Raw genomic sequence first — 16,082 nt, forward strand, 5'->3', positions numbered from 1 at the left:
TTTTGCTTCAAATTTAGAAAAATTCTACAATCTAATTTATATTAAAAACTGCTCAAGTTGCATGTATGCAGCATCTTTGTTTAAATCATGATTAAAATGCAGGTTGCCTCTAATTTTAAATAGAAAGAGCACAAACAAAGCCTTAATTGTGTTATTTATTTGATTTGAGGCTTTAGTTTTGTTATTTACATTTACATTATATTTAAATTTTGTTATTTAGCAGACGCTTTTATCCAAAGCGACTTACAAAGGATGGCAATAAAAGCAATCAAAACCAACAAAAGAGCAATAATCTACAAGTTCTATATTAGTATATTAATATAGTGATATATTTCAATTTCACAAATAAATGTGCAGCATTTTGTCCAAGCAATAATAAAATGACACATTTAATTGATAATTCATAATATAACATTTTGTTTAAAATGACAATTCTTGAAATCAAAATTGTGAATCGAATTGTGAGTTGAGTGAATCGTTACATATCTTATTAGCACTGTTTTGGATTGATTGTTTGAATGCATTAAGGATTGTAAAATTCATTGCATGCATTGACGAGTTAACGTTAACATCCCTAATATAGATAGATGGATAGATGGATAGATGGATGGATGGATAGATGGATAGATAGATAGATAGATAGTACAAGAAATTAACTGAAAATCAGTAATAGGATAATGCTTGATTCTCAGTAGATTCTTGTTTTATTCCATTACAATTCATTCTAAATTATGATACAATATCATTAGCATTCCTTTATGATTTTTGGTCATGGGGTTCCCGTATATCAGCTTTAAGCAGGGGATTCACATACAGACAAGTACCAGCATGCTAGTCCTAATGTTAGCGGAGAGCACTTTCACTCTTAAAACGTGAAAATAGAGAATCGTGACAGAGGACTGGGTCCTGCTTTAGAGGACAGACAGCAAGTGAAGGCTTCTTTTCTCTGAATGTAAATTACAGCTTCACCTGTCACTCAAAATCAACCAAGGACATCATGAGACAGAAAAAACACATGAAAGAAACACATAAAGAGAATATTCCTGCTCCTTCCCTCCAGCCTCACTCACGCAACATGACGGTTTTAAGTATTTTAAACATAAAGTAAAGAGAAGGAAGGAGTAAAGGAGGAAAGAGAGTCTTTGAAACATGACGGGGCTCCCACAGGGCCCCACAATCACATCTGCTCACACATTCCAGTAGATGCAATCATTCCACGTATATAATCACAGCAGCCGGGCAGATTTCTTAATGCTGCTCTAATACAGAGATGACACATCACATATTTACAATCTTCAGTGATAGAACTTGACTGGCATTTTACAACATGTGAGAGCATTCACATTCACACACAGAAAATCCCTGAATGATTTGATCTGCTTGTCAACTTCCTGGCAAGTTATGAAAGACTTGAAACACTGTTTGTGCATAAAATATGACAAAAAATATGTAAAAGCCCTGTGAAATGAACACAAACGCAATATTTCTTCTTGTTATATAAATCATTTTGAAACTGCAAAAGCAACATTTGAGCATTTCAAAAAGACATTAACATATATTAACTAGAGAAACAATATATTCAAGCATTTAATTTCAGTGTTTTTAAAAGGCCATGCATGCATTTTTCCTGTGGGAACTACTGATATCTGACTGCTGGGGATGCATTATGACTGAGAGAAATAACTCAGTATAATAACAAGTCCATCACTGAAACTCCTCCCAGCAAGACCCGAATTATTCACACACACCATTAGCTTTTACTGTAAGCACTTCCACAAATGAGGAGATTTAGAGAAGTCTCATTTATACAACAGTCACATCTGAGAAACAGAGAGAGTCTCATTGTGCACAGGAAAAGAATCTCAACTCCAATCGGTCAGAGAATCAACACAAAAATATAACAAACATGTTTCGTCAAATTAAAATTACAGAAGCTAACTGGAAAGAAAAAGTTTGATATCAGGTGGTGATAAATATATACACAAACACACAATATAATAGAAAATATTATATATATATTAAAAAAAGATGTAATAAAATTTTAAATTTATACTATAAAAGTATATTTGATATAATTTTATATAGGCAGATTTAATTTTATATGAAACCTAAATTATATCAGGTGATATTTTACAGTGCAATTTTTAAATGATGAAATACATACTAAAAATATAATTTAAATACTTTTTTTAACCCAAAAACTGAATATACATACTCATACAGCAAGGTTTGTTTATAAATAAAATGAAATATGTAATTATATTACATATACAATAACAGACAAATTAAATACAAATACATACACATAATGAAATGCATAATAAAATAAATCATTAGACTCTGTTTAGATTCTGAATTTACAGTATATCATTTTCATGTTATTTTTTCAAAACTTAGTGCAAACAGTGCTCTACGTGACTCTACATATAAATATATATCCAACTCTCGGTTTTAGCATCAATTTTAAGCCCTGCTCCCTCATTAGGCTTCATGTGAAGTGCGTGTTTGGCGTAATGGAGAGTCGGGCATCAGTCAGAAGCAGGCTAAGTTTGATCTCTCTCTCTCATGCTGGCCAATTACCCAGAATTCCTTTAATTCTCCTCCAGTAGCTCCATATATCCCCCCCGTCCGTCTGTCATCCAGCTGCCCCCATACAGCAACAATTTTCAAACTCCTTTTATTGATTTAGACGGGACTATTTTTGACCCCCGCTGTTGGAGGACAGGACACACACTCCAGACTCGAGACATCTCGAGTGACGCTTTCCCATCCATCAGACATCTCTCAGAAGCCAAAGATTAGCTGGTTGTGTTCTGATGGATTCATGCATTTGAGGAACTAACTTTATCTAACTAAATTAGCATTATGATCAGACACTTTTAATGACGGCACTGTATGAATTACAATAGCGTTTTAAAATGACATGTATTCAAATTTAGCATGCTAACATGTACTGTATGCAACATAACTAAATTATAAAACTCAAAATTATCCAACAGAATATATATGAATGTATATATGAATAAATACCCAAGGATCTGCATAGCACAGTGATGTTTTTGTCAAATAAACTATTACAATCGTTTCCATTAACTGAAATTAAGCTGAAATAAAATATAAATATTTGATGCAAAAACTTTAACTAATAATAAAAAAAAAACACTAAAATTTAATCTAAAGAAAATTATATATGAATCAATACATGCATCTCTACTTTAAATTATACGGGCAGTAATATAGTCAGATCAAATATAGTATGTGCAAAGTGCATGTTTGGAAGTCTATGTTGGATGGCAGCTCACATTCATGAGATGTGGAAATGTAACAGCAGTCTTCCAAATCGACTGGGAAAGAGGTAAAAGAGGGCGCAAGGAAGACGATGTTTTGCATTGAAACACTAAGGTTAGCAGAGAGACCCGCTGGCTTGCAACCAGTGATGGGTAACCATGGAAATGAATATTAGCTCGATCTGAGGAGATGCAAATCGTTCTTGGAAGTGCATGTGCACCCACAAATGATGGAGGTGGATTGGTTCAGTGTCATTAGGGTGATTTCTAAGGCTGCATCACTATATATATATATATATTAGGGGTGTAACGATACGCGTATTCGTATTGAACCGTTCGGTACGACGCTTTCGGTTCGGTACGCGGTACGCATTATGTATACCGAACGGTTCGTTGGAGTAATTAATTATATTTGAAAAAAAAAAAAAAGAGAGAGAAAGAAATATAATGATTTGCGTTCAACAAGGTAGCCCAATAACCCAAACAACGTAACAGGCAACGCCCCTGACACTCCCGAAGAAGAAAAAAACACCATCTTATATGTTTATGTTAGGCTACTCAGCAGGCGCTCGCTCACTCAGTACGCGCTGAAGGCTCGTTGCAAAATAGCCAATGCGTTTAACAGACTAGAAATGAGAAGATCCTCCAATAACCAACAGGTCTGGTGTTTGGGTGCACTTTGGATTCCCTTTAAGCTATAATGGTGATGGCAAGAGAGTGGTGGATAAATAAACAACGGTATGTCGCATCTGCAACATGACAGGGTACACCAGCGGGATTACAAAAAAAAAAAAAACCAGCGGGAATATCTGGGATATATGCGTCAGTACTATCTGGGAAAAGACGAAAAAAAGGAGAAACATGCACGCAGCAAACTATCCCTGCAGCATTTAGACACTATAGCTTACAGGGAATCCAACCCAAACACCAGACCTGTTGGTTATTTTAGGATCTTATATTTCTGGTCTGTTAAATGCATTAGACATTTTGCAACGAGCCTTCAGCGCGTACTGAGTGAGCGAGCGCCTGCTGAGTAGCCTAACATAAACATATAAGATGGTGTTTTTTTCTTCTTCGGGAGTGTCAGGGGCGTTGCCTGTTACGTTGTTTGGGTTATTGGGCTACCTTGTTGAACGCAAATCATTATATTTCTTTCTCTCTCTTTTTTTTTTTTTTCAAATATAATTAATTACTCCAACGAACCGTTCGGTATACATAATGCGTACCGCGTACCGAACCGAAAGCGTCGTACCGAACGGTTCAATACGAATACGCGTATCGTTACACCCCTAATGTTTTTACATTTTGCTGTATCTAAAACGTATCGAACCGAACCGAACCGAACCGTGACATCAGTGTATCGTATCGAACCGAACCGTGAATTTTGTGAACCGTTACACCCCTAATATATATATATATATATATATCACTCTCATCTCTCTTGCTAGATAAACGTTTTTACTATTAACGTTACTAGCCAACGTTGGCTGGCGAAAATATGGCGGACTTTCCAGTAACGTAATGGACAAAAGCAATTTGACACTAAAAACAGTATTAAAGATGATTGTACAAGGCTCGAATTTGGTCGCATATGCTCCTGAAATTTTATCTGTGTGATTTGAAAAAATTATAATTGACTGCTGGCAAAGCCTTATTTGATCGAAATAGAATGACTGCTGCACTTGACAGGGTGCATATAATAGTATTTTCGGAGAACGGTGATCTCAATTTGAGACGAAAAAAAAAAAAAAACTGATTCTCAATTTATCCAGAATCGTGCAGCTCTACCACTCATGATATTCATAGATCCTTTGGGATCTTTTTGTCAATCAATCAATCAATCAATCAATCAATCAATCAGTTATTATAATATATTATATTATACACATACATATTTATATTTCAGAAAGGTAATCTGAAAAATACAGATTTCAAAATGGTAGACTGTTAAAATTGGTGGAAAAAACAACAACAACAACCCTGTCCAGGTCACATTTCACCCCTAAATAAAGATAATAATAATATTATATTATTTTCCCTAAAATAATAATAATAATAACTATAAATAAAATATAATTTACAAATAAGAATATTTTTAATTTTGTGTTTAATGCATTGTTATATATATATATATATATATATATATATATATATATATATATATTTTTTTTTTTTTTTTTTTTAACTGATCTAGAGTCTTGAAGAAGCAAAAAACAAAAGCTTACAAAACAAACAAATAGAAAAAAAAGAAAAAGAAGAAGAATATTTAATTCACACATAAATAAGTAAACAAATAAATAAAGTATACGTCATTATCCTTAAAATTAACTTAATTTTCTTCAAGCTAAAACAGCTACAACATATGACCAGACTCTTGGTTACCCATTTATATTTCAGCACCTATATACATATATATATTTTTTTGTCAAAGACAAACTTTGAAGTTTGCTTGAGGAAGCCAGACAAGAAAGTTTAAAAAAGTTTTAAAAGCATAAAGTTTAAAGGTTAGGTTTAGAGTAGTTGGAAGTAATTTTAAAGATTAAAGTATGAATGTTTTGAAGGCAGTACATTTATACAGTACATTTACAATCACATCTATTAGAAAAACAGATGATAGATAGACAGATAGATAAGTAAATAGATTAATAAATTATTTTTTAATAACAATGTATGACACATTTCTTTAGGTATTTACTACATGGTTATTGGTAGAACACCAGCCACAAACCAGCTACCATATTACAAACACCAGCTAAAAACCTTACCAACAGAGATGAGAAATGTTGACATCATCATTACTCAAGAGCTGATCATAACAGCACTTCCTGTACGGCAAATGAAGGGAAGCACTACATCGCAGTGATGCCATTTATCATTTATCCTTTTTGGCCACTTGTTTATTCACAGTCCTTGTCGACCACTTCGTTATTTCACTTCTAGCCATCTTATTTCCGCTCTATTCAGTTTGAAATGAGTCTCCTGCACTCTTGAGCAAACACACGCACTCGTCTTGGCCTTGATGGTGAGCAATGCAGTCGCTCGCTCCATGCGACAGCGGTAACTATGGCGATAACACCAAGGAGATCTGCAAAACATCTCTCCTAAATGCTCGCACCAGAAATTAAATCACAAAACATGGCCAGGGCATATTTCACACCAAAACCACAGGAGAGAAATAAGAAATTATTTTTTGCATTAATGAAGCAAAGCCTATTGTAAGAAGATTTAAGTTTTTTGCCATCATAACTTTCATGACAATTAAGCCAAAAATTCTCGCCAAAATTATAATAGTAACTATCTCAACACATTCAGACATTAACTATACTCTCACTGACTCACATTACTGTAATTTTTTTTTTTTTTTTACTGTATTAGTTGAAGAAAAAATGCTGCTAACTTGTATTAAAAAGAAAAAACATTGCAACAAATACAATTATGACTAATATTTTACCATTTAAATAATATAACATATGGAAAAATGTTGCATTGTCTAATTACAGTAATTAGATTTTTGTCACATAACAATGAGAATTTAGTAGAGGAATGTTCTGCTATTGTGTAGATTTTGGGGTGAAAAAAGAAAAGAAAACAAAATGTCTCACATTACAGTGGCTTAGTCTGTCCATAAGCTTCAAAAAAATACAAAAATCTAAAATTTTCACTAGAATAAAAAAGAAATCTATGGATCATGCATCATATGGATAAATGTATATATGTGTTATTACAGTAATGAGAGAATTTAGTGCAGAAATGTGCTCCAGTTCTCTGCAGGTTTTGAAAACAACAACAACAAAAAAATATTTAAATTAAATTAAATTAACTCACATTACAGTGGTCAGTCTGTCCATAAGCTTCTTGACAAAACACCAAATATTTACAATTTCCATTAGAATTGTATTAAATGTTTTAAGGTTGACATAATTACCTCTGAATTAGTATTCATTACCATCACCTTTACTGTAGCTCGTTTTTAATCAAAAATGTTTCTTTTCAAAGCCATTAGCCATTTGACATGTGGAGTATGCTGTCCTTTTGCTGAAACTAATCACATCATTTTAAATCTCATTTAGACACTCACTACAACAGCCCCAAAACATATTTTGACACTATAAAAATGTCATAATGTAACTGCAAAATATATAGAAAATGTCAAACGAATGCCGCAGGACTGTTTTCCTGACATTTCTTCTGTTTATCAGCTAATGATTTAGTGTCAGGTCTGAGCAGAGGAACCACAGGTGAAGAGAATCACATTAACCATGATCAACCACAAACAAACACAAATATCTGTCTTCATTTTAACACTAGATCAACTGTTTTAGCATTTCAAACTAGAGGTAATTTATATCTAACGCAGTGACATTCATACAGCTTAAGCGGTTCATTGCTTATTAAACACCGGGGCTCCTGTGACGCATTAGGAGAATCTCTGCTGAAACAGACGGCCGCTCACAGCCTTAACTAAACATTATTAAAAACCTTCAGCAGACATAAAACACTGCAGTGTGAGAATGAGATACAGAAAGAAAAAGAGAAAGCGGACAGTCATTAACCTAAGAGCAATTGAGGACAATACAGATAAAAAGAGAGACATTTGTACCCAGAGGGACCTAAAAAAAGACATCAAATCAGTCTTATTGAACTCTGACATTACGATTTTATCACATCCACAATACCAAAACCTCTCTCAGTCATCTATCTTCTGCTGAAATATATTTGAAGACCATTTCTGCAATAAATGTGAGGGTTTAATAAATAATATCTCAGTTAAGATACCACTGACATTATTTTAAATGTCTTTTTTGACATTCAGGACAGTTTACACAATTTAAATTCAATTAAATGCTGTTCTTTTGGACTTTCTATTCATCAAAGAATCTTAAAAAAAAAAAAAAAAACGATTTCCACAAAAATAACAAGCAGCACAACTGTTTTCAACATTGATAATGCAGCAAATCAACATATTATTAGAATGATTTCTGAAGGATAATGACACTGAAGTAATGACACTAAAAATTCAGCTTTGCGTCACAAGGATAAATTACATTTTAAAACATATTAAAATATAAACCATTTTAAATTGTAAGAATATTTCACAATATTTCTGCAGTTTTTATCAAATAAATCCATCCTCGATGAGCATGAGAGAAGTCTTTCAAAAACGTTAAACTTTTGAACAGAAGTATAAAAAACAAAAACAAGAAATGCGATCCAAATAAAGCTTCACTATGTATTAGTTAAAGCCTGAAAAGCATCCATATAATGCCTTAAAACACTGTCTAGATTGGCAGCTCACAAGGTTCTGGAACAGAGCTACAGGCCTTCATAAGACGCACGACTGCACCGACTACATCACTGCTTGACAGCTGAATTAATCATCAGAGTTTACACTGTAAAACAGTGACTGATCATCCCTGTGTCACTGTACAATCCACACAGCCGCAGAACCAGGGATCGTGCTGAAAAATCACACAATAACCTCTTATCTCTGAAAGACTTACCCACAGCCCTTCTCAAAGCTTCATCCTCTGTCTATCGCTGCCATCCTCAAATTTATCACCCTGTTGATAAGCATCAAATGCTGCTGCACAGGGGAAGGTCAAGTGATGAAAAGAGAAAAGTAATCACTAAAACTAGATTTTTTTTGCATTGTATAAACAAAAACAATGATCACTGGAATGACAGTAGGATGATTGCCAGGATGTTGCTATGCAGTTCTAATGAATTCTGATCGCTATTTTCGCAAATATATTTTTAACCAAAACAAATGCACATAAACTAATCCAACTTAAGTGAGTGAAATGTAAAATGTAAGAGCTGAAGGAGCAGTATGAGGGGAGCAACAAACCTCTGTTATGTACCCTGAGCGAAAAGCCATAATTATTACTGTGACAGCGATGAAGAATTATGTCATGCCAACCTAATAGATTAAATTATAGCACACTAAAAGTTACACACCAGTGAACACTAGCTCTGCGATAGGTCAGGACTCTGTACTGGTTTCCTTCAAGTCTCCGAAAGACACAAATGAAATAAAATGTGGCAAAACAAGATAATACATAAATTTGTTATACTAAAATGCTAAAAGTCCAATAGATAGTTCCAACTGTACTAAAATGCAAAGTCTGTAATTATTTATATACTTTTATTTTTCAGCATGCGCACTCTTCTAAATAAATTCTTTGTCCATTTAGCCTGGAACAAAGTCTCTTGCAAATAATTAACAGAGCGGCATCCCATGAATATGCTTGAGCAGATGACGCAGATATATCTGGAGGATGGACGCCTTTCATCTTAGCATTGTGGGACAGTGAGATGCTTGCCTAAATCTCTTGATAATCCGCCTCAGTTTGTAATGAAAGAGATAAATCAGGACCATGGACAGCGCCAAGCAGCACTGACTGATATTACTGCAGCCTGGCTGGATTCAGCACCATGGACAGCGCCACATTCACACCACTGGATCGGACTCTAGGTTTGGGTTTATAGGGCATTATACGGACCTGAAAATTTCAAATCTGTGGCAGCGAGAGCAGAAACACTATATGTAGACTCAAGTTCCCTAATCTGATTTGTGCCACATTACTGTGTATGTGATATGAGAAAAACTGCCTCCTAATACGATCAAAGAGTCAAAACACACACTAAACAGCTGCTGACACCAGTTAAAATCACTGATAGAATGTCATGTCTTTTGAAAAGGAATTGAATGACATTTCATTGTCCAAGGATGGGAGCAGCAAATGTCAGACAAACTGGTCGAAGAACCACAATGATATGGTTACAGTAATGGAGATTTATGCAATGTTGACCTGATAGATGAGATTATACAATCACAGAACTTTTCTACTGGAATCCTTCAGATTGGCATAAAGGAAAAAAAATATGACATAAAAAATATATAAAAAATAAATAATAACATTTTGATGTAAATAAAGTAACAATAAAAATAATGAAAATAAAAATAAAAATAAATAAAAATTATAAATTAAAGTAATTAAAAAGAAAATTAAAATTAAAAGAAAGAAATAAAAATAAAAATTAATAAAATAAAATAAATAGTATAGGTCCAGTATTAATTCATAGTACTTACATGATTCATTTAAATTGAAAAAGAATACAAAATAATAAAATAAATAATAATAAAATCAAAACGTATAATAATAAGATCAATAGTAATAATAATAATAATAATAATAATAATAATAATAATAATAGGTATTATTATTATTATATAACAAAATTAAAAAAAATTAAAATCTTGTAAAAATAAAAAGTACTAAACCAGCCACCACTTTAAACGCTACCTTAGGATAAGGTTAAAAACAGAGAGACAGGTTAAAACATTATGACAGCATCTACATTTCTACCAGAGGTGTTCTGACTGTTTATGAGGGTAGTGAGAGGTTCTCCTTCCACTGAAGCTTTCTGCATTTGTGTACCATGCTTAAACACACAAAGGCACACGGTGCGGCTTGCTACATGAACATACACAACTATAATCGCCTATTATTATTCCACTCACAGCAGCCATGCAGTAAGACAGGAGAGGACCTGTGGTGGGCAGCAACAGCAGAGCCCACCGCTCGAACCCTCCCTCGTTCCCTCCCTCCCTCCATCCGTACTGACCATTCCTCTATCAGCGTGAGTGGGTGTGTGTGAGCGATCGAGCGCGGATGAGAACGCGAGAGATTCCTTCACTCACCCTGACTGTTGGCGGCTGCCTCTTCCTCCTCGCATTCAATCAGGTTGTTGACCATCCTGCGTCTGCGAATCCCTTCGCTTCCGCAAAACTCTCCTCCACTTAGGGGAGAAAAGCAGAAGAACGGCCAAACGAGGAGAGGTGCGAGAAAAAGATGGAGTGATTTGCGCACCTGCCTTCCCCTGCCAAGAGCCCAGAGGAAATTAAAGGTGGATGGAACGAGATGCGTGTTTTTCTCCTCTGATTCTCTTCTTCTCAAGCTCTCCTCTCCTCTCTTGGCTGTAGTGTGACTCCCCCTCTATCTCTCTTTTGTAGGAGGAGGGTATGACAGCTCAGAGTGGTTGGAGTTTTCTGGATGATGGAACACACACTCTCTGTCTCTCTGTCTCTCTCTCTCTCTCTCTCTCTCACTCGCTCTCTCATGCACATGGGTATCCATGCACACATTCTCTCATAGTGGCTGACACAATATTTACATAAAATACAGTAAATGAAAAATAAAAATAATAATAAAAAATAAATATTTAAACGTTTAACAAATAAAAAATATTAAATATGGTATAATTAAATATTAAATAATATTTCACAATTTTAAAATTACAATTTAAATATAATTATTCTAAAATAATATAATGAATAAAATGTAAAAAATATCTTGTTTTAGTAAGTAAAATTATCTAGGCATTGTGAAAAGAAAAACTTTACACTAAAATGTTATTGATTAGGTGCTTTGAGCATGTTGCTGTGGGGTTGCTAAGGTGCTTGAGTGATTAAAACGTGTTATGAGGATGCTAAGGTGCTCTGAGTGACTTAATCAGTTGTTATGGTGTTGTTGAGGTACTCTAAGTGATTTAAGCATGATGCTGTGTGGTTGTTAAGGTGTTTGGAGTGATTTAAGAATGCTGCCTTGCAGTTGCTAGGGTGCTCTGAGTGGTTTTGAACAGTCAAGCCTTTACTGGTTTGAGTCCTTCATTCATTGGTGGAAGTTTTTTTTTTTTGTGTAAATACACACTCCTTTCCTGAGGAATCATTTATCTACTGTACGTAGCTTATTCAAAATCATCTTTCAGCCATTCATGTCACCAAATAAGTGCATTCTGTGCTGGCAAATTTGTTTTGTAAAACACAATCGATGTAATCAGCAGCTCACATCACTAGAGGCTCAGAGCAAACAGAGACGGGAAAGAATAGAGGCGAAAACAGATATAGAAGGGAAAAAGTAAGGGACACAGATGCAAGCTGGGTTTTTTTGTCCAAATGCTCCATTCAGATTCTCATGTGGATCGTCAAGCCGAAAAACAGATGCACAGTTCAGAAGCAAATTCCAGGTAGCCTGCAGTTACTCAAAATGTATTAGGGGACTGAATTGAACGGTATTGAAAGATGGCGAGAAAAAGAAAAAGGCATTTCACCACGAGTCACAAAAACAATCCACATGCTTTTGAAAGACATTAATGCGTCTACATGAGAAACTGATGCCTCCGGTCAAGACGAAGGGGATTATTTACAATTACTACACACACACTCACTCCAGTGCTCACAAATGATTTCTACAATGAGTCTTCAGGGATATCCAAAGCACAGCAGCTCTTATTCTGAAGTCATCTTATATGTATTTGTGTAAATGTTGGGTCCCGATGCAACTGAAGTGAGAAAGAGATTGAAACTGAAGCGGTAACAAGATCACCTGGCTTGTTAATCTCAGGTGATTTCAGTTGAGTCACTATTGTAATCTGTATTTTTTTATTTTCTACAGCAGGTAATGGATCCTTATTCATGATGACTGCTTATTTTTATTTAAGACTATGAATCAAATCAGATTCATAGTCTTAACAAATGAGTCACAAATGAATCTGCGTAAAATTCAGGCAATAAATCAATTATGAATCAGTGAATCAATTACTGAATCAATTAGTCCCACTCAAAGAACCTCAATTAGTTCATTCACATCACTAATTAGAAAATATTTATCTTACACTGTATCTTTTTGTGCAATAAAAAATAATATGTTTTATGTGTATTGCAATTCTTTGGGTGCCAAAACAATCACCAACCATCATCAACACTAATATTAACCAATGACAAATATTATCACTAATATTCAGCAAGCTTTTCATATAAATCTAGAACTCTACAAGGTATATGTCACATTAATGGACTTCTCTCTGTTCCTGTTTCCCTGCCTGGTTTAGCTCCATTGCACAATTTTCTGTTAAGTCCTGTTTTTTTTTTTCTATGGTTACTTATGATTTGCAGCTGTTACTCATTCACTAGTCTCCTTATTTATACTCCCCTTTCGTTTCAGTCATTGCCGGTTATCTTTTCCTTTAATATTGTATGTGCTACTTTTCCCCCTACGATTATCCAGTGTCTCTTCCTTCTATATATATATATATATATAATTAAAATACTATTTTTGGATAATACTCCTCCATTGTCCGCTTTAAATAACATAACATGTGACAAAATGACTGGCCACAAAGTGAGTATTTGTGAGCATTTCTCTTTCTTTTGTCCTTTTTTTTTTATGGATTTGCCTGCTGTCAAGCTCCTCTGCCAGGATCAAGAGGATTGCTACCTTGAGGACCACATTAGGGACTGTTTAGATCTTTTTTACCTAATGCATTACCCAGACAGCGGCCTGTGAACCTTTTAATTTGTCGGAATGAACATTTTGACAAAGGCTAAGCTGTCTGGGAAAAGGTCCTTGAGGGAGGACCTTTCAATCTCTGGATTGGGTGCTGGATTGGAATGCCATCGCCCTGGAGCAGAGGCCGTCGGAGCGTCTAACAAGGTGTGTAAGCCGACAACACTGAATGTACCAGTGGAGATCGACGGCTCGGAGGGAAGCCCCATCTACACTTCCACCACTAAGGGAGTTCTGCAACTGGCAACTATTTAGAGGAACTTATGGACATTTTTAAAGAAGTTATTAAAGATTTAATAGTCTGGTTTGGGGAGGTAGTAACCAATTTCTGCAACAGCTTCTGAGTCTCCTATGTCTTCTGAGTCACTACTGGTTCAACATAGCTCAGGTTCTCCTAATTCCCCACCGCCCACCAGCCTGCCTCTCCCAACTTCTAGAAACAGCCAGTTCCAAAGCCATGCCTCCACTGGTTCCTGTCATTCCATTTGGGTGCTATGATTTGCCTTGGACCTTCCAGTCTCCATCTCAGGTGTGAGGATCCCCTGTCTCAGACTCCAGCCTTTGAGTCCCGAACTCCACCTTGGTCCGCCGACCCATCAGCTATGCCTTGGCTCCTTGCTTCCTCATATCCACTGTGCCCCTCTTCTCACTAGCTCCACCAGGCTTCCTCATCCTTCTGGCTACACCTTGGTCAGTCGTCAACCTGCCTCTATTATGGGATCCCACTCCTCCTGCTTTGTCTTGTCCCTCTATCCCTCTAGTTCCATCCGGCTCCTCCTTCCTTCCAGTTCCATCATTGTTCTCCTCAGTTGCTCCCGACTCCGCCTTGCTCACATGAGCCGTCAGCTCCACCTTGGCCCTCCAGACCTTGAGTGTCACCCTGGCTCTTCACTTCCATCGGCTCCGTCTCCATCGCTTGTCCCCAGAGTGTTGTCTGACAAGTTTCAACCATGGCTCCTACCTCCTTCGACTCTGCCCTGGGGCCTTGTCCTGGCTGGTCTCTGGACCAACACCTGGCTCCTCCATGGCACCTTTCACTGATTCACCTTCTTTTGGTCTCTCTATCCACCTTCTCCCCTGGTTCCCTGTCCTGCATGTACTCTGTGTCCTCCTCCAGAGCCCCCTCTTTCCCATCTAAAATGGACTTTTTGCAGCATGAGGACACACCTTCCAGGAGGGAGAGCTGCTCTCACAGTTAGGGACTATCGGTTGTATTTCTTTCTGTTCCTGTTTTCCTGCCTTGTTTAGTTCTCAGTTCCTAGTTTCTGTTAAATCCTGATTTGTTTCTATGATTACTCATAATTTGCAGCTGATTATCATTAGTCTACTTATTTATACTTCCTGTTCTGTTCAGTCTTTGCAGGCTATTTTTTGCTTTACCATTATGTGTGCTACATTTACACCTACAACTATTCAGTCTCTTTCTTGTGGATTTATAATTAAGCGACTATTTTTGGATAATATCGCCATGCACTTTAATAGCACAACATGTGACCGTAAAAAACAAACATGTTGAATTAGTCAAGGCAAGGAATTAGTAGTACACACACACACACACACACACACACACTGAGAGACTGTCTGATGGAGGTTTGCAAGATACTCTCGTTGTACGTTGTATGACTCCTTCTGAATTCCACGCCACCGTACAAGACAAGCGACTCAGGCAACTCAGCTGGAATGGGCTATTTTTGGGCTGAGAGCTGTCAGAAAGACTCTGCTGCATCTGAAATGGTCTGTGACCTGTAAGCACTCAATTACAAAAGCTGTCAGCACTGGGCTCTCCTGAATGCACATCTATGACACAGTGGGCTCAGAAACCAAGTGCCTCGATAGGGATGGAGAAGAAACAGGCACTGTACACAGGAACCGTATAATGTAAGGCATGTTTTTCATATGTGTGCAAAGACACCACCATAATTCTGTAGGTGGTTGCCATGGTGTGCTAGGATGCAGTGGTGAATACTTTAATTGGAGTCTAAGGAATTTCTTCAACTGTTTGATCATCTATGTGGTAGAAACTGTTATTCTGATTAATTAAACAAGATTTCTCATCAAGATCAATGATTGAAGCATAATTAAAGTCTGCAGCAGCAATTTTGCAATAGCAATAATGATAACATAATGGTGTATGATAATGTACAGTATGCATTTTAAATGATCAAATATAACTTTATTTAATGGTCAGTTTAAAACTGCCATATCAATTTCTGCTTTGTGGCAGTCAAAAATAGTATAATAATAATAAATAATGATAATAATAATAATAATAATAATAATAATAATAATAATAATATATATATATATATATATATATATATATATATATATATATATATATATATATATATATGTATATATATATATATGAATTATAAATAATTTTCAATAATTTATGTAATATATAATTTATAATATATTATTAATTAAATATAATACTTTTACA

At 35.6% G+C, this 16,082-nt stretch overlaps 1 protein-coding gene across 3 annotated transcripts in view; it reads right to left on the reverse strand.

The window, feature by feature from the left end:
- LOC128016028 (solute carrier family 12 member 5-like) overlaps positions 1-11,350 on the reverse strand; it is a 90,172-nt gene extending 78,822 nt beyond the window's left edge. For all 3 annotated transcript variants that reach the window (XM_052600344.1, XM_052600343.1, XM_052600342.1), the window contains exon 1: positions 10,993-11,350. In XM_052600344.1, coding sequence (XP_052456304.1) covers positions 10,993-11,047 — 55 coding nt within the window. In that variant the 5' untranslated portion in view covers positions 11,048-11,350. The remainder of the gene's footprint in view (positions 1-10,992) is intronic.
- Between the last annotated feature and the right edge of the window lie 4,732 nt (positions 11,351-16,082).

This window comes from Carassius gibelio, chromosome A6, assembly GCF_023724105.1.
Source record: "Carassius gibelio isolate Cgi1373 ecotype wild population from Czech Republic chromosome A6, carGib1.2-hapl.c, whole genome shotgun sequence".
Classification (NCBI taxonomy): domain Eukaryota; kingdom Metazoa; phylum Chordata; class Actinopteri; order Cypriniformes; family Cyprinidae; genus Carassius; species Carassius gibelio.